This window comes from Strigops habroptila, chromosome 7 (assembly GCF_004027225.2).
Source record: "Strigops habroptila isolate Jane chromosome 7, bStrHab1.2.pri, whole genome shotgun sequence".
NCBI lineage: Eukaryota > Metazoa > Chordata > Aves > Psittaciformes > Psittacidae > Strigops > Strigops habroptila.
In genome coordinates this window covers 21,442,360-21,462,085 of record NC_044283.2, presented here as the reverse complement: position 1 = coordinate 21,462,085, position 19,726 = coordinate 21,442,360, and the positions used below count along the sequence as shown (strand labels likewise).

At 35.4% G+C, this 19,726-nt stretch overlaps 1 protein-coding gene and 1 long non-coding RNA gene across 5 annotated transcripts in view; one reads left to right on the top strand and one right to left on the bottom strand.

Moving 5' to 3' along the window:
- Positions 1-19,726, bottom strand: part of PCDH7 (protocadherin 7) — a 294,622-nt gene that overhangs the window by 55,002 nt on the left and 219,894 nt on the right. Inside the window, exon 3 of one of the 4 annotated variants that reach the window (XM_030492023.1) lies at positions 264-329. The exons of the other annotated variants lie outside the window; for them this stretch is intronic. Within the exon in view, the coding sequence (XP_030347883.1) occupies positions 274-329 (56 nt within the window). The 3' untranslated portion in view covers positions 264-273. The remainder of the gene's footprint in view (positions 1-263; positions 330-19,726) is intronic. 4 annotated transcript variants of the gene reach the window in all.
- Positions 446-10,386, top strand: LOC115610464. The gene is made up of 3 exons (XR_003992243.1): positions 446-812; positions 1,708-1,775; positions 9,082-10,386. It is a non-coding gene; the product is annotated as an uncharacterized LOC115610464 (long non-coding RNA).

The window sequence follows — 19,726 nt, the reverse complement described above, 5'->3', positions numbered from 1 at the left end:
CATTCAGACTTTTCCCTTTTCCTCAAATGCAAAAGCAAAATATAAAGTAAAAACAGGTAGGAGAGACTGCTTTTTCAACCTTAAGCAGCTTATTAAGGAGTTGAAGTGCACTATATGGCACCGAGATAAAAAAGGAAAGGCACCCCCCCCATTCTGTTACAAAACAGACACAATATACCACAAAAATGGAGCACTAGAGGAAAGGCGGGGGGGGGGGGGGGGGGGGGGAAGGGAGGAAGAAAGAAAAAAGAAAAAGCACACACCGGTATGTCTTCATGCAGATGTTGGCCCTTCACCTTTTCTCCACTTTGTCATCTGTAGCTCCATATCTACAAAGCAAGTCCTTTATCAATGCAATAATAAATTCATATGTGCAACCATCTGCCTAGCAGATGGGACAGGTGCTGGGTATTGTCAATCACCAACTACCACTCGTGCTTGTCATTATCAGGAGTTAATAGACTCTAGGGCAGGAGGTGAATCACGTACACAGCAGGAACAACAGCATGTTGTGCCATGTTTGTTCACCCAGGGGCTCCAGGGAGAAAGGGGGACGTGAAGGAAGGAGGCAAATGAAATAGGAAGTTTGTTCATCTAACATGTCATTCTGTAGCACACAGTAAGCTTTACCTTTACTTGCTACCAGATGTTACCTGTCCTGCACAGCAAATCCCGTCCAGCTAAGGGCCACACACTTGTATTCTAAAGTCACACATCACTATTCCCAAATTTCTTAACGTGTGAACTTATGAGCTAACACCCTGTTTTGTTTTGTTTTGTTTTCCAAGTGTGACCAGGAAAAACTTATAAAGGTAAGTTGTCAGGAAAAGGGGTGGAAGTGGGGGAAACCTGGTGGCAACGGGCAGCTGCAGAAATGATGTTAGTTTGTGGTAAACATGCAAAAGGATCATGTAAGGGAAGAAAATATTCTTTTCTTTCTAAGACCTGAATTCCAATACTCATCTCTTATCCAGACTAGCTAACACTGATTTTCAAGAATAGACTCATTTTTAACTCTGTAGGTTTACACTTCCATTATACATTTTATGTGACTGTCAACAAAAAGTCAACACTTACTGTAAAGAATTCCCACAGAAATCTGGAAAACTTCATAGCCTACGTAATGTTTCTCACTGGGGTGTCAGTGAAATCTGCTTGTGACTTACTGTCCCCACAGTACACGGCCAGAGGATATGAACTCTGTTATTTTGCACTCTTTTTATAACTACAACCCATGGTTCTTGTAATCTGAAGCAATTATTTTCTCTGTACATTTAACTGATTGATTACAGAGAGAACTTTCCATTTTGAAAGATGCTGAAAAAAACCCCACATAAAATACGTTCAAAGAGTAAGTCTTAACTATAAAGTTGTTTCTTCTGGATGCTCTTTTTTTTTTTCAATAGGAAAAGAACAATTTCAACTGCTGTTTTGTGTTTGGGTTTGGTTTTTTTTTACTAGCTTAACTTTAAATTGTTAATTTAGTTTTGTTATTAGTATAATTTTCATCACATTAATTTAACATTATAATGGACAATCATCAATTTAACAAAAAAAGATTTCTTTACCCAAAGCCAAGGCATCTTACTATCCTTTAAATATAATTTATAGCAAATAGCATCACCTGAGCTTATTCTCGAAGTGTGTGTTTTGTAACCTCTACATTTGATACCAGTTCTTTATTTTGGTTTCTTTTTCCTTATTTAGCAATCCTGGATGTTGCAGAAAATACACCTTCTCCAATGGAGGTCTTGAATTTTGTGCTTGAACACAGGGTAGATTCTTTCCCTTTCAAGTCAAACACTGTATTCTTCCACATTTTCAGCAGTCATATCACACTAAGGTTAATTCTGCTCCAGAGCACATCTTTACTGGATAGTATGATGACTCATCAAAAAACACTCAGTTAGAACATGTATAAATAAAAAAATGTAGATGAGAGCATAGCCATTTTAGTGTTTAAACACAAGACAACTGAAAATGATAAAATGGTAAGCAATTTCTAGCCTTCCTCACATCCTGATTGCTTTGTAGGAAGCTCTACTTGAAAGGTTCAGTATGTGAGCAGTCTTTTTTGACTGCCAAATATCTACATATTCATACAAATTTTGTACATATATAAACACAGACATACACAGAGACGACTTGTTCCCTCAAGATGTTTTGTTGCTGATTTTTCTATTAAATATATTGATTTCAAAAAGCCTACAACCTCCAAAAGAAAATATACAACCACCAACTGGCAATTGATGCAAAGGAGAAAGTAATCAGAAGAAAAAAAAAGGCTTCTAGATCAAGCATCCAGAATTTTATTATAAACAATAAATACAGATACATTTTAAACCATGCAAAACTTTTAATAGAATTTTAGGAATTTCCCTACAAGCAGGTCTTCTCAATGTATTTTTAGGCTTTTTCTGTTCTGTTAGCTCATAAACATCTGCAGCTAATGCAGATTCTTCAATCTATTTGTCATAATAGCACGTTTATCTCCCTTCAGAGTCACACAAATGTACTCGCTAAACCTCATAAGTATGCAGGCCCTGACTTAACCTCATTTTGTTGACCAAGAACTCTAAAGCTTGAAATCTATACCAAAAAGATGAGAGCCAGCTGTTAACAGTTTGAATCTCTCAGCCCGTGAAAGAATTTTTCTTTTTTTCTTTATGTTATATACTCAAAGTGACACAAAGACATTTAGAACTAAAACCAGAAATTGGATGCCATGAATTCAAAGGGGAAAAATTAATATTATGAAATTGTTTCACTTTATCTGGGCCCTGTGGCATTTGTATAAAGTAAATCCAGAAAATAAGGAAAAATCAGTAAAGAGTGTGTCATGAATGGAGATGGAAATGGTTTCTATAGATTTTCACTGTCAAAGGAGCTCATAATACAAGGATTATATTTATAAAAAGCAGATCCTAATTCATCAAGGGGCTCTATACACAGGCCAGGCAAAGTTTGTTTCTTATCTTTTAATTATGAGCATTTTCCTGATGACTCTCCCTATAGAAAAATAAAATGAATAAGTTGTTTAAAAAAAAAAAACAAAACCCCAAAAAACCCCCAACAGCAACAACAAAACCACACACACACACAAAAAAAAAAACCCACAAAAAACCCCACATAATACAAAAATCACATAATACATATCCATTAAAGGAACTGAGGAAAAAACTTAAGGCTAGTGATATAAACCCACATATAGTGCTAACAGTATACAGAACCAGTGCTATCCCTATATCATATACAGTACTTCTAATGTATAATATACAGTAATTCTAATGTATTATTGTGTTTTCAGGTAGAATTAAAATACCACTGTGTTAAGTGTTACACAAAGCATACCGTAAAAAACCTTCATGTGCCATCTTTTGAGCAAGTAGATTATGTAATAGTTATTCTAATAACCATTGGGGTTTTTTTATAAAAGTCTTCACAGAACAGGACAGCAGAATGTTTCACTGTTTAGCTTATGTAACAATTTTATTCTCTAACCTGCTAGAGAATTTTATTCTCTAACCTGAACAGCCTGAGCTGGGATCATGCTGATTGCAATAACTGCTATGCCTTCAGATTTATCTGAGTATAGTGCAATGACTGTTTGATCCTTTCCTATTTAAACCTGAGACATTACAAAACTGCAGCCACAATAGATAATTATTATTCTTTCTGAGTTCTTAAGTTTGCAGATAGCTTCAGTCTGCAAGACGAAGACTCAGACACAAGGCCTGGTTGTATCCTCATTTACATTAATGTACACTTAGAACAGTTCCACAAAGGCCAGGGGAAACCTACTGAGGTAAAAGTGTTGTGAAGTGGCTTGTAAAGTTAGACATGAATTCATGGTTTTTGTGTAATGAATTGCCTCATCCGCAAAAAAGCATGTGGAATTGGAACAATTCATAATGCACAATAATAACGCACTATGTATAATTTATTTTGTTATAAAGTGGTGCTTTTTTGAGGGCTGTTCCTTGTCTCCTGACTCAATTACATTTTCTATTTCTATTCCTTTGCTACTTTATTATTAAATGGTTGCAGTTTTACTGTCTTCTGTAACAACAAGATACAAAACAATAGGATTATAAACAGTGGGGTCAAAAAAAAAAAGGTAACATTTATCTGTTCTTTAAACACAAATCACAGAAAGAAAATAGCTTAGACATCAATTTAGAAACCGTACACTACCTTTAATACATCTAAAAAACTGAACTGAAATATATAGAGCCTTACGAAGAAAGCTGTGTGCTTTTTAACCAGAAACAACTGGAATAAAAGATTACTTCAGGTAAGGTTTACCTGAATCCAGAGCAAGCTTTAGTTTTAAGACAGTTTTCCCTAATGATAACATTATCAGAAGAAATGAGTCATCTTAGTTGCTACATAAAAGGTATGTTGTTTCCCAGTTCTTTGTATGGATATCCTTGGAACGTCAATGACCACCGTGGTGAATCAAAAGAGAATGAAGTATGCAACCTGGGCCTCATAAATAAGTCTCAAAACCTTAGAAAATATTTATAGATTAATCTGTGTATTAAACATTTTTCTCATCTGGGAGAAAGGCAGGGACACTACTGGCCACACACCGCCCAATTCCCCCCACCACCCCCCCCCCCCCTCCAAAAAACAAATTAGAGAAAGAATGGACTGTTAGAACATGCTGCTCCCCTCTAAGTAGATGAGATTCCCTTTGGGAATCATATCCCCAAATATCACATCCCTGCAATGATGCTCAGCATCCCTTTGTCTAATTATCATCATTCTACTTCCTAAAAGGAAGTAGAATGCACAATACTTGGGAAAAACAGCAAAGAAACTAACAAAGCCCTCGCAGCACCTAAAGTGAACTGAAAGATATAAAAGATAGATGCTCAGATATGAAATTCAAGACCTCTAATATGCCAAATGCATATGTTTAAAACAGTGAAAAGAAAGCACAAGCAGATGTGTTTGAAAGTTCAGTCCTCTAGGTGAGTGATCCCTAGATCACTATGTGACATAGCATAAAGCAAAAGCAACTACTGCTGGGGACTGAATTAACTGCTACAGCCAGGTTGATGATTATATGCTGTACTATAAGAGTGATTAACTATTTCCAAAGATATTCAGCCTCAGTTCACAATCAAAATTTTTACCAAGAAACAACCTGATAGTCTATCACCTAGTAGTGATCAAAGAACTCCAAGCAAAAATCACAGAGTCAGAGGTTGGCTAAGACTGGAAGAGACCTCTGAAGATCATCTGGTCCTATCCCCCTTCTCAAGGCACCTAGAACTGGTTGCCCAGAAACATGTTGAGATGGCTTTTGAGTATCTACAAAGAGGGTAATTCCACAACCTCTCTGAGCAAAATGCCATACTATAAAATCGTACAGCTTCATTTGTTTCACTCCAAATGCATTTTTCACAATTGTAACTCAATTTGCCTGGTATAATTTATCATCCCAGGATTCTGCCTTTATAAAAAGCTCATTTTTATTTGAGGAGGGAAAAAAACCCACATTTTTACTAGCTTAAGTATGGTAATGGAGAAAAGAGTTTGTAAGTCATGATTGCTTTACACTTCAAGAGAAACCTAAGAGCTACAAAACAGGAAGAAACCTGAGTAAGAAGTTCGTTCACACATTCTACCAAAAAAATGCTAAACATTAGATCAGCCTGCAGCCAGCTAGATATTAATTTCCAAATCGTCCAACCATAACCATCTTTCAAAGGGCACAGTTCACAATAGAACTACAGGAGGAATATGGTTGATAAGAAAAGTCTGTTATTGTTGCATGAACACAATCTAACTTTACTATGTGGGGCACGGTAAATATTGCAAAGCAACATTTAAAATCCTTAACTAATAGTTATACAGCTAAATTTATTAAAAAAGAAATAACAGGTTAGATCGGTTAAATAAGATTATGTATGAGAGTTTATTGTATAGCTAGGCAAGTCAGATCTAACCAGAATTTAAGTCTGGCATGTGGCCTGCAGAAAATCTTTTGAAAGTGTATTGGTGAAATATATGCTATGAGACAGTACTTATACAGTAGAGTTTGACTAAGAGAAATATTTAATGTGTTGCAAAATGTTTTTATGCAGGTACTTCCAGCTTTTGTGTATATAGATTTGTGCTAGGGGTGGGGTGGGAGAATGTTTCTAAATGTTCCAAAAACACAGGAATTCTAAAAACTTCAGTAACAAAAATTTTAAAAATACTTCTGCAAATTTTATAAAGCATGGATATAATTTTGAGATAGAATGAAGAATGAGCCTAAATCAGAAAGTAATAAAAACTTTAATGAATATTAGTGAAACAGTAACAGATACTGATGTTAGAAGTGCTTGAGAAATTACAAGTAGTTCAAGATTTTCAAGGCAGGAAATGGACTAGATAAGACAGAAGCTGACAAGAAATTCTAGATTAACCATGTAAATTTCTGGGAACAGAACAGTTCATGTAGAACAAAAATGAAAGTGTGCACCTAAATTATTTCTGAACATGTTCTGGAATAACATAACTCCTTAATTTCAAAACCAACTGATGTCTTGTAATAAAGACTACATCATTGCAATTCAAAGCTTTGGGTATCCTCCAAATACTTAGATTAGCAGCAGAATAAATAGATAACGGGCAACTGCATTAGAAGAAAAAAAAAAAATCAGGAAAGTTAAAGAACATATTAGCATGGATAGGTGTAAAAATTATGTTGATGAAACTATGTGAACTCACACATAAAAAAAAAAGATCCTGCACAACATGATCTTGCCCCATGACAGTGACATCATTTTTCATGCATTTTCATCTTTGTCAGACTACTATTATATGTTATAGAATCATAGAATCAGGCAAAGGTTCCCTGGCTGTTCAACAAGAACTATATTTTTAATATTCTTTGACTTTTTAAAATTTTTTTGCTTTCTTTTTCAATGCCATCCATTCCACGAATCTTTTTCTATTCCATCAGACAAATATTTAGCTGTTTGTCTTTCCAAATAGGCAACATGACAACAAGATTATAATTTTAACCTAGAGTTCTGAACCCATTCTGGTGATTCTATTTTTTTTTTTTTTTAAACATTTTATTTGGAGCTTTACATTATGCACTTAATACATAAAGCTAGTATATAGCCTGAGAAGCTTGCTGTTCCCTGCATCTTCTCTTACAGAGGTAGAAAGCCTGCTTAGCTCTTTTCAGTGTTTCAAGATAAAAGTGAACATGATGCAGCTGAGTTTCCTACAATATAAACATCTTTGCAACAGCATAGAAATAATCATTGCAGCTTTACATGTCAGATTAAAACTACAGATCAGAACAAAATATTTTGAGTTAATTAAGGATTCTGCAAACCTTCATAAGAATAAGAATGTGTATAACATGCGCTCCTGAACTTCACAGTCAATTGAATTGATAAACCAAACAAATGAGCAAAAAGCATAAACTGCTTAAGGGGGGTAAAAAAATAGAAAATCAGAGCAAAAGAAACAAAATAGTATGTTTTGATTCATAACATCTGACAAGATAGGTAGATTGCTACAGAAAATGTGGTTCACTACCTAAGCACTAATAAGCAAGCAAGTCAAAACCAAACTGCTATGTTCCAGAACATCTGCTAATTGTACTCAGATATAAAACTCCTCTAGAAGCCTGGAATCATATAAAAGCTTGTGGACAGTTACATTATAACAAATCAGGAAAAGTGCTTCTGAAGTTAAAAATAGATAACTTGTGTGCAGACCCGAGATGATAAATAACAAAGATTATAATAAAACTGAGCCACAGAAATAACATTTTAAATGCACCTTGTTCTTATGGAATTGAAACATCTAAAGGGGAAAGACTGTGATACAATATATGACATCTAATAAAAGAGAGAACAGCAAAAATAAACAACTCTTCCCCTTACCCCAAATCTGACAAACTTTATGGAGATGAGAGAGGGTGGAGAGCTTTCAAAAATACTAAAAGTAAAAGGATTTTATATAGTCCAAATGTGGGTCTATTATACATGAATGCTAAATATTAAATTAGACTAAGATAAATTCAATGTTGTGATATTATTTTCATGCAGTAATAAAGAAAAAGAGTATTCTTTACCAGCTCCTGAGACTAAAGCAAAACTGGAAAAAATTTATTCAGGCCTTTAATTTAAATCACGCTATAAGGAAAGCAGTAGGCTATGTCTGCCACAAAGATTGATATAAACATGATACATGGTAGTGATTTATAACTGTTTTTGTAGACACTTTCCTATGATATTGAGAATTATTTATTGAAAATAAACTCATCCACCTCCTGTTGAGGCTTTTTTACTCAACTAGTTTCTTCTGAACTTTATGATCTGCATATGCAGAATAACAGAATAGTCAGTTACAGCCAGTATACACACGCTCATACCCATGTTATTGTAAGATCCCTATTCAGAGCACTTTGGAATTATTAAAACTTTATAACATTCTCTCTAGTCTATCAGTTGCTAAAATATGCTTTTAATATATAGGATTTTTTTAGGTTATAGTGAAGGACTGATACAGGTTGTATTACTAATATCATTATAATATCAACATCTGAAAGGAAAAACACAGCATTATGTATATTTCATATAACATTGATAAAGTAAATGTATTTATGATAATTTATTTTTTTTAGTATATCTGCTATTATACTACCACCTAATGGTAAAATCTAATTAATATAGCACACAACTACGTAAAGATGCCTGACAACCCCTGCAATTCCAACACTTTCAACTAGCAACATCCTTTTCTCTGTCTTCTCTGTCATCCTGATATCTCTGTCTTCCAGGTCTCTTATTTCTCCTGCTGTAAGACATGTTTTGTACTCCTTCATTCATACTTCTATCTTTTCCTGCACTCTTCACTACTCCAATTACATTTCCCAGTCATGGATAATTAGAGAAGCATACATCATGACAGATAAGGTCATAGTCCTGCATTCAACAGTATAGAAATGTCCTGTTTACATAGTTACACTAGCAGTTGCTTTCAGCTATAAAACTTTATTTCTACTTAAATATTAACTTTCTTTCAATTTTATTTTTAAGATATATTCACTTAATTTTGTAGGAAAGGACCTACCTAGAGTGTTGAGTCTAGCTGGACAAGCTGAGCAGGAGCAGCAGTATATCCTTGTGACAAAGAAGGCCAACCACATACCTGGATTTACCACCAAAAATATCAATAGCAGGTTGAGAGAAATGGTTATTCTGTGCTACTCAGCATACTATAGGAGGGTACACATGTCCTGTTTCAGGTTCTTTAGTACAAGACAGACATTCATTTACTCTTGTCTCAGAAGACACCAAAATGATTAGGGGACTGAAGCATGCAATAAATGAGGAGAGAGTTAAAAACTTTGGTTTGTCTAATCTTAAAAAGAGAAGATCGAGGGCAGATCTTGTTGCAGCCTTCAACAACCCAAAAGGAGAAGATGGAGACAGACCGCTTTTGAAGATGTGCGGAAAAAAGACAAGAAGCAAAAGGAAAAATAAGTCACAATGAGGATAATAAAAAATTGGAAGATGTTACTTGAACAGGTTGCAAAATCTCCATCAGTGGATATGCTTGAAACTTGACTGGACAACACCATGAACAAAATGCTCTAAATTGGCCATGATTTCAGGAGGGCTTTTAGTTACCACATGGAATGTGTTGTGTGCCATCTTAATAGGCTGTTTTAAACCACTCATCAACGATTTCACATGGACAAAACTATTACCATCACCTTTCTGAACTTCTCCCTACTTTCTCTCAACTTACCGCTTACATAACAACTGAAATATACACAAAATCTTTTTCCAGTTTTTGGCTAGTATAACTCAGCACTACTTGCTTCAGAATGAAGATTCTTACTTGCTTTTTAACCCCACGTCCATGACATCTTTAGATCAGATATAAAAAAGAAATTTTTTACAATGTGGGTGATGAAACACTGGAACAGGTTGCCCAGAGAGGTCCCTCATTCCCAGAAACATTCCAGGTCAGGTTGGACGGGGTTCTGAACAACCTGATCTAGTTGAAGATGTCCCTGCTCATTGCAGGCGGGGAATTGCACTTTAAAGATCCCTTCCAACCCAAACTATTCTATGATTCTATGATCATATGATGATAACATGGAGAGTGGAGGGAGGCGGAAAATCAATGAAGAAATAAAGCAAATTTTATTTTGTCTAAATGAACAGAAATAAAACCCAAGGATGCAAAAAACTTGTTTATGAAATGTATTCCTTGATAACACAAACTGCAGGTTTACCCTCATCTAAACAGAACACAGATTAATTAATTCTGCTGCATATTAGATTTCAACAAAAATATTAGATTGTGTTCATGATTGAACACACATTTTGAAGACTGCAATAACCAGAAAAACAAAAATATGGCACATAACCAATACTTTAATTTTAAATTCCAATTTTGTATTTACAGTTATTAATCTGTATTAAAATTAAACCTTCAAATTAAGAGCTTTCTTGTTTCATGTGAGGCACTGGCACAGGTTGCCCAAAGAAGTGGTAAGTGCTCCATCCCCGGTAGTGTTCAAGGCCAAGCTGACAAAGCCTTGGGCAACATGGTCTAGGGTGAGGCATCCATGGCCATGGCAGGGGGATTGGAACTAGGTGATCTTAAGGTCCTTTCCAACCCTAACTATTCCATGATTCTATGTGTTAAAGCTCAAATATGTGATTAGTTTGTCAACTCAAGAGATTACTTCTGCAATTATAAAACATGGATCTCTGTTTATGTATTTTAGTATGAGGGAAATATACCACTGATAATAAACACTTTCAAAAGCTAAGAACTAAATTGAATACACTTGTCCCTCTTTCTCCAACTCTGTAACTGACCACTGAAGCTCTAAATGACATTCAAATTAAATATTCCTGATCACACAAATAATACACATACATTAATACATAACATACATTTAATTAAAATCTGCATAGTCATGTAACAGGTATAAATTCAGGTTTTAAAAAATAAGGGTTTTTTTTTTTTAAAAAGACTAATTATATAACATTGGAAAGTGCTAATCAGATGATACTGAATACAAATATTGAACAGTAGCATAATTTTAAAGAAAAGGGCTACTTAGATGAGTAATTATAGTCAAATTAAAAAGAGCTGACTTTACTTAAGTAATAAGTCATCTGCATTTCAGCTTGAATTTCTCATGTCAGGTGCAATTCTAAACATGGCAGGAACTTAAATCTGTTCTCTTAAATGTTTTCTCGATTTTGTAATCTCTGGTTTTAATGTGAAACCAAATTGAAGGCTGTCCTTCTTGTGTACCAATGCCTTCAAGATTCTGAGAGAGCAGTCTGTCCTATTGTGTTGATGTCAGTAGAAGATACTTTGTTAAGACAACCTTCTGGTTTAGTGTTTCTGCTGCATCTCTTGGCTATAAGATTTTTCTTCGCTGCAGTGCAATAATGCTCATTTGATGAATTAAGCATTCTGACATTTTTAAAGCACAGCTGTGATGTTGTATCCTGAGTACAGCATGCAGAACCAACATCAACTGTTACTAGTAAAAGCTTGAGGCTTATGATAGCTTTCATTGAATTTACCTTTCATTCCACATGAAGTAAATGAGTCGGAATTAACAGGTCTGTCCTTGCAAAAGTGAACAGGAAGTCTGACAAAGTAATTCTCTAATAATCATAATAAATTAGTCTTGAAGTCCACTGACATGAAAAGATTCTTACTGGCATTAAGCCCTAGGAGTAGGCATAAATCCCTTACAGTAAAATAGTAGCATTAATTAGGAAATATTAAATAAGGAGAAGTTTGCGTTTGTTTTGGGGTGGGGTTTTTGTGTTTTTGGGTTTTTTTCTTCTTCTTGTTTGTATTTTTATCCTGAATTAGAAACACAGGTCACCCAAAATTATGTGTACATATACACAGCATATATACACACTAGTCAAATTTTGAATACATATCCGCAACTGAAAAGTCTACCCACATCTTGCTTTGGAGCTGTGTGGAAAAAAACAAATTCATACTTACCAATTGTGAATTTGGAAACATTTTATTTTCAAAGATATAGCTTCTCATAATTACATGCAACTCAAACTGTAAAAGCCTTATGTGGGGGGAAAAAAGCCAAAACCACCTATCCCCGTTAGTAGAAACAAACATTCCAGTTTTACACATGGATCTTGAAGCTTTCAATCTCACACCAGGGACAATCTCACACCAGGAACAAATGCTGATGAAATGACTTACTGCTGAAGAAGCAACAATTGGATAATTATGAGACAGGCATGCCAAGTTATGCTTGCAACGTGTGCATGTTACAACATGTTTTGCGATTACTCTAGTATTTCTGTTTTGAGTCTTTGTGTACTTGCCTGTATATGTGCAAATTCTTGGACATAGCAGAGCATTTAAAAAATCCACCATAGTAAGTTATACATTATTACAGAAGCATGACAGTCATTTCTACATTCTGCAAATTCAGAATTCTAAGTATTCAATATTGGTACCATTAACTGCAATGAACAAACTTCATTATGACATGGGAGATTTTTTTTTTTTGGTTAGTTGGTTGGTTTGGTTTGTGATGGTGATGGTGGGGGGTTGTTTGTTTTCGGGTTTTCTTTCTCAAAGGAAAATACTGGTAGTGATATTCTTACAGCTACTACTGTTACACTGGCAGTAGTTCTTTGGAAACCAAACCTAATATTTAAAGTTCTTATGTAAGTAAACTGCTTAAAGTATGCACTAGACTACCAGCATACAAATAGCACCCCCCATACGGCTTTTATCTCAATGATCTCCCAGTCCAAATTAGCTTCCACTCTAGCTCTCAGTTTGAAACTTTGAGTGAGAGGAACCTGTAAAACAGGCTTGAGCTCCACTCATACCCACTCTCGGAGAAGATGTCTCTCAGCCAATACACAAATATTTAAAGATGCAAAGTTTAAACAACAGTTTTGGTTCAGGCAGCAACTGCACTGCATATATTCACAGAATCACAGAGTTGCTGAAGTAGAAAAACACCTCTGTAGGTGTTTTCCTCATCTAGTCCAACCCACCTGCTCACAGCAAAGTATATCCATGTCTCACTTGTACTGGGGGGCACAGACCTGGACACAGCGCTCAGATATGTCATCGGTGTTAAGGAGAAGGAATGATCGCCTCCCTCAACCCGCTGGCAATGTTCTGAGTAGTATAGCTAATGATGCTTTTGGCCGCCTTTGCCACCAGGGCACATTGGTGGTTCATGTTCAACTTGTTGTTTGCCAGGACTCACAAGTTTTTCTCTGCAAAGACACTTTCCAGCTGGTCAGCACACAGCCTGTCCTGGTGCATCGGGGTTGATCTTCCCCAGTTGCAGAACTTGGTGTTGCAAGTCATTGGCCTTCATAAGATTCCTGTTGGCCCATTTCTCTAGCCTGCTGATATACCTCTGAATGACAACACAGCTACCTGGCATACCAGGTGTATCTCATGTACACTGATGAAGTTTTGGAACAAAATGATCAATTCTTTGAAGAATGTACCTCAGCGAGTTCAAGTACATGAAAATTGGCTGGACCTTCCTACTCTTCAAGTTGTCAGTTACATATGGCAAACTTCAACACTAAATTAGGGCTTCCCCCATCTGCAAAACAACAAAAAAACAACTTGTCCCTGGTCAATATGGAACATAATCATGTCTTAAAATATCATGATTCTTTGATGATATCTTTGACGATATCTTTGACAATGATAATCATTGATAATGCTGTCACACTGAATTAAGACTTCTATTATGCTGTCCATAAATTGTAAAAATCAGTGAACTCTCAGAATTAAAGATTTCTTGTCTATATCTACTCTAATTTCCAGAAAAATAGCAACAGATTTGTAGAAGAAATTCTCATCTCTAAGACAAAGATATATTCTGAAATAAAACCCAAAACATCTTACCAAACTATGTGCATGCTTTCCAAAACAAGTTTCATACATCACCATCATAAAATGTAGAAAATCAGGAACCTCAAAAGACAACCAGATAAGAGATCCTGACACACTTTATCATGCAGCTCCAAACTCTGAAAAATACTTAATCACTTATCTATGTAGATATATTCCCAATATACTTTTTGCAATTGCCCAAGACCTAGTTCAGCTTACTTAATATACAGGTATGTGATTTAAAGCAGCCACTGAAATCCTCATATTCCTTCTCCAAATAAGTACTCCATTCACCAACTTGTCATATGGACAACAGAGCTTGACAGAGAGAGGAACATGGAACTCCCCAAAAAGAATTCACATGCTCTAACAAGTTCACTACTGGGAAAAAAAAAAAAAAAAAAAAAAAGAGAATGCATTTTCTTCTCTATACATGTATTGAAAGATGGAGCTAAGGTGTTAAACTCAAGGTGGTGAATCCTCTAGCAAATAGATATTTCTGTGACACCTCAGTTACTTCCTACTGACTAACTCAGGTCAATTTCACTCAAAATTCTGCCTTTGTGAGTCTCTCTCTTCAGCATATAACTGTATGGAGAAAGGCGTAGAGAGCTCAGGTACACAGTCAAAGGTATATTTCACAGACATCAGGCTCTCAAACAAGCTTTTGGGTTGTACACTTTTATAGAACTATTTGCAGATGCCCACTTACATTGACACCCAGATATGTCTGAAAATTATAGCTAGATACAGTCAAGTCAAGACAGGGTCATCTGTAAAGTGTCTTCAGAGCCAAACTGGCAAGAGCAAATGGTAAAAGCACTGAACACAGAAAATTTTTCATCAGCTGGATTTAACCACTGAAACTTCGAAAATTACAGGCCAGCATGCCAATAGAGCGTCAAAGACTTCCTGCATAAATATGAGATTTAGGAGAACAGTAGTGAAAGTAGTAAGGTGAAAAGTTTCATCAATAGTATAAGATGCATGAAATGCAGCAATATATAAATAGGAGGGAAAAGGTAAAAGGCAGATGTTTTTATGCTTCATTAGAGACACAAGAAAAAGACAGAGGAGAGATTGCAAAAAAGGTGGCTAATGTGAACAGTTTTAGAATCAAGATGTGTGAATTGTCAGTCACAGGAAGTGGGAACATCTAATGTCATCTGTAGAACAGCAAATTGCACTGTTACAGGTATTGGTTTATTTATACCCTCATCCGTAATGCATCTTCTACTCAATAATTACCTTGCATAAAGCATAGTAGGAATTAGCTTTACAGGGATTTTTTGATTGGTATTACTACTGCACAATAGAAAAAAAGTTCTTATGCTTTAAAGGACTTTAATGTCAAGGTTAGTAACTGGTACTCTGCATCTGGAGGTAATTCATAGAATCTGTAGATGATAATAAAAACAAAATTCTCAGCCCCATTTCAACCCATTCCAACACAACTGCAGTCAACACACAGACCCTCAAGATTCATAAGTAGCACACATTTGAAATTAAAATCTTCTAAAAGCTGTACAGTTATATTTGTACCATGTCTATTATCCCTTGTCACAACCACTGGGGAAAAAAAAAAAAAAAAAGGCAGCACCAGAGCTCATGCTTTCCACTTTCGGAGGAGAGAAGGAGAAACAGTAGCTGTCTCACTAAATTCCCAAAGCATAATGATACTGATTATCCTCCCATGAAATGTGCATATTGTTTGCTCTTACTATTCATCAAACATTCTTTACTAAAGAAGGACTTGTTCTTTGCCAGACAACTTCTTTATTAAAGCTAGCTAAAGTGTTATCATGCTTACAGCAGAATGGTAGAGATACAATCCTTCTTTGTCATGCCAAAAGCAGGTAAATAATCAATCATGTTGCAATTAACAAGGAGAAATACCATTATCTTTATCAAGCTTTCTAGTCTTGCATTTCATAAACTAGATGGAAACCATACAGGAGAAAAATGTTAATAGAACAATAACTCTACAAACCAAGGTTTGGAAACGTTTACTCCAGTAACACAAAGTATGGTTATTTATAAAGCTGACAAGCCCATCTACCCTCTGTGGAAGGGGCTCTGACGATCAGAAAAACTGGCAGCTCTGCAAATGTAACACATGATCACCTTTTAAATTAGCTTTCTTATTCTTTTTATTACTTTTTATATCCTGATGAGCCACATACACTATCACAGATATCCAAATCTTGTTCCACAAACAATAGTACAGTTTCTCTGCACATTAAATATTAGATATTAATGAATTCATTTAGCAGAAATATTTTAATAAGGAGGGGACTGTACATTTATAAAATTCTTTTCTTTGTGATTTTGTGTCTTAAGCACATTCTTTAATGTAGTTTTGTTCAGTTACTGATTTGCAAAACTATGTGCAAGCTGAGATTGCACATACTTTAAAGGTACAACATCTCAAATTACACAGCATATGTACTATGTAACATTTTCAAAAAATTCTCTCAGATTTTTTGAGTTTCGTTTTCAGTACTTACATACAACTAATAGTACATAAACAAACTAGTACATAAGCAAAATCTAAACTATGCTTTCAGGCTGTTATTTGAATTTTAAAACACAGTTGGTGCCAGGTTTAGTTTAGTTAGCTGACTTTAGTCAGCTTAATTCTCTCACTATCATTCTGTGGATTCCTTACAAGACAGAATTGTTGTTTAGCCTAGAGCACACCAAAGAATGTGGCTTGATATCCACGTGTCAAACTAGAATTTGCAACCACACTAATTAGTAGTGACTGGATTTTGACATGCTAAGCATGATCTTGCTCCTTAAAATTGCTGAAATAGAAACCTGGATGGAGGGGAAGAAATTCTGAGAAGTATCCTGGTTTCAGTACGCTGCCAACTGTGGCAAAGTTATTCACAGTATTGTAATCTGGTCATTACAATTTCTACCAGGATCCAAAGGTCTACTTTGTGTTAGTCACGTTGATTATTCTCAAAGAACACCTCCCAAAGAAAGAAAACAGAAACATCATTTTGAGCATAGCACATATCATGACTACTGCTGAAGGAGATGAATTGGCAGATTCATTAATCAAAAATTTTCATGCACTTTTGACATGACTGAGGGCAGAGGAGCCCTGCACAACAAATAGGGAATTTGCTCCCAGTGCCTATACATTTTCATGAAATCTATTGCATATGAATCCTCTTAGAGGCACTGTTGCTCAATATTTTTTTTCTACTTCTTTCCTGCCTAATTATTTCACTACCTTTGAACATATTGGCTCACAGGTACGTACCTTGGAGTGTCTTCTAAATAATAGTGTCAATATGCAGGAGCTCTCCAGAAAGAAATGTTAAACCCAGCAAGGATTTTTAGAGTTTGGTTTTGTTTTTTTTTCTTTTGTTCTTTTTGCTGTGTGGGAAGGAACACTACCCTTGCACCATTAATCACACAGCAAACCAGTCTCAAACTTTTGTCAAAAGATTGCATGAGGGAATGCAATTTTCAGAGAGTAGTTGTAAGTTTACTTCAACATCCCAAACTGAGTATCTCAAAAGCAGAACCTCCCAAAACGTTAGCCACTCCTAAAAAATTTGTCTGTGATCTTTTGTTGGTAGGCACAAATCTTGTTAAATCTTTGGCATTTCTGCTGCATTTCTGGAAACAGTTCAACAAATATCTAAATGTGTTTACACCCTGAAAATTTATTTTCTGTGACTATGGGTAGTTTGAATTCAAAACTGTATTTCTGTTAATTGTTCTGGAACAGAACAACTTCTGGAAAAAAATCAGTGCTTGCTCAGCACTTCCTATTTTCACAGTTAGCATTTAAGTTCCATTCTAAAGGAATATGGAAAGAGGAATGCAGACACACAAGTTCTTCATTGCAAATTATTGCCGCTCCTTTTCTTTATATCACAACTGCTAGAGGTACAATTCTTGAAATCATTCTTTGTGGCACATCCAAAATGTTAGCACTATAAGGCTAACTACTGTGTAGTCAAGAAGGAAAGGGAGAAGCATTCAGGAAGAGTTGCAGATTTTTTTACATCTTTTGTTTAGGCTCTAAGGAATCAATTGTTGAAGGTTTTTTGATTTTTATAAGTTACAGCATAAAAGGCATCTAAAAGGTGGAAGAAATATAGATAAATCTTGGTATTTCCATGCCCGTCATTTTCCTATATGCATGAACAGAGGTAGCATACCATACACAATCTTATATACCACAACAATTGCTTATATCTTTGCAAGTAGTTTCTGAACTGCATTGGGAATTTCTATTTACACTGGTGTTTTCAGAAACATTATCTTCACTTACCTGAGAACACTTTTGTGTGTGTAGATCTCAGTACAAGAAAATAGAACACGGAAACATGAGACATTAGCTACCTTGAACATAAAAGTCTACATTGCCAATACCTAGAAACCCACCTAGCTATAATGCAACACTTAAACTACTGAAAAATATAACATTCTTTCAGCTGTGCTTTGGTAGGAGGGAATTCTAATACTGACAGAGTGTAATCCCTGCAAAGGCCTCAAGCCTGCAGCTCCTAACAGAAGCATTGACTTCTTGCAGCTCAGGCATCCAGGCTCCTAAAGTAGTCTGAGATTAAACTCTCAGCAATATCCTACAAATTTCTTATCAGTCAGTTCAATAGCTGACTAACTGTTGTTGCCTGCTGACTGTCATAGAATTCATTCTTATTTGTCTATGTATGTGATGCACTGCATAGGGGGATGAGATGTTTAATATAAGACTGTGAATTCAATAACAAATTCTCTAAATCTTTACGAATCACAGTCATTTTCCAGATCCAGTCCAAATTGCACAAAATCTTCCTGAGTACATAATATCTCACATTTCCTCTTTGCCTTTGCCAAAGCATAATACTTGTTTTCAGGACACAGGCTAAATTGGCACTAATGTGAAATCTACAGAATTTTTTATTTTTCTTTCTTTCTGATAACTTCGCTTTTACAGATGGAAAGATAGATGAGTTTAAGCCACATGGTGATCGCTGGAGTGGTAGTTGCAAGGGATACTTAAATATATGCAAAACATGTTTTAACACAAAAATTACAGAGTTCACATAAGCAAAAAAACATGTATCAAACTATTGTAGTTCTGATATTATCAATACTTAATATGGAATTATTGGCTTTGAATTGTGAAATTAATTTACATGCTTATCAGTAGACATTTTAAATTCAACATACGGAAGAATGGAAAAAAAAAATAAAAATAAAATGGCCTGCCAGATCACAACCTCATTACTTGGGTACTGAAGACTAAAGAACTGGAATACCCTGGACAGTAGGAAAAAAGTATTAGTAAGAAGGAAAGAAAACCAAAAGATTTTGCATGGATCCCTCTTGTCTTTGGTGTTTTCAGCTCAAAGCCAGAGATTTAGAGCAGTTATAACTGGACAGACCCTAGCAGAAACATTCAAGCGTATGTGTACTCCATCAAAACGGACCCAAAGTATGCTACTAAGTAGAAATGGCTAGGTGTAAGTATGCAAATTTGCATGTTTGCAGATTTTATTTGTTGAGTTCTCATGCTATGCTGAAGCACTAAGATCATTCTAGAGTTAATTTGATATTGAAGGCAACATAGCTTCATTTTCACAATGCTGAATCTGACCTAATCAGCCTGGCAAAGCCAGTGCAGCTTGATGTCACTGCATCTGCAGCACAGTTGCTCTACAAACCAGTTAATTCACACACAAATAACAAAGAATTGACTGTTTAAGGTATAGAGAAATAAGCTGTAGATTGACCCTTTCTAACTGGAATTGAAGTAGATTCTTTTGGTAAACTACATACA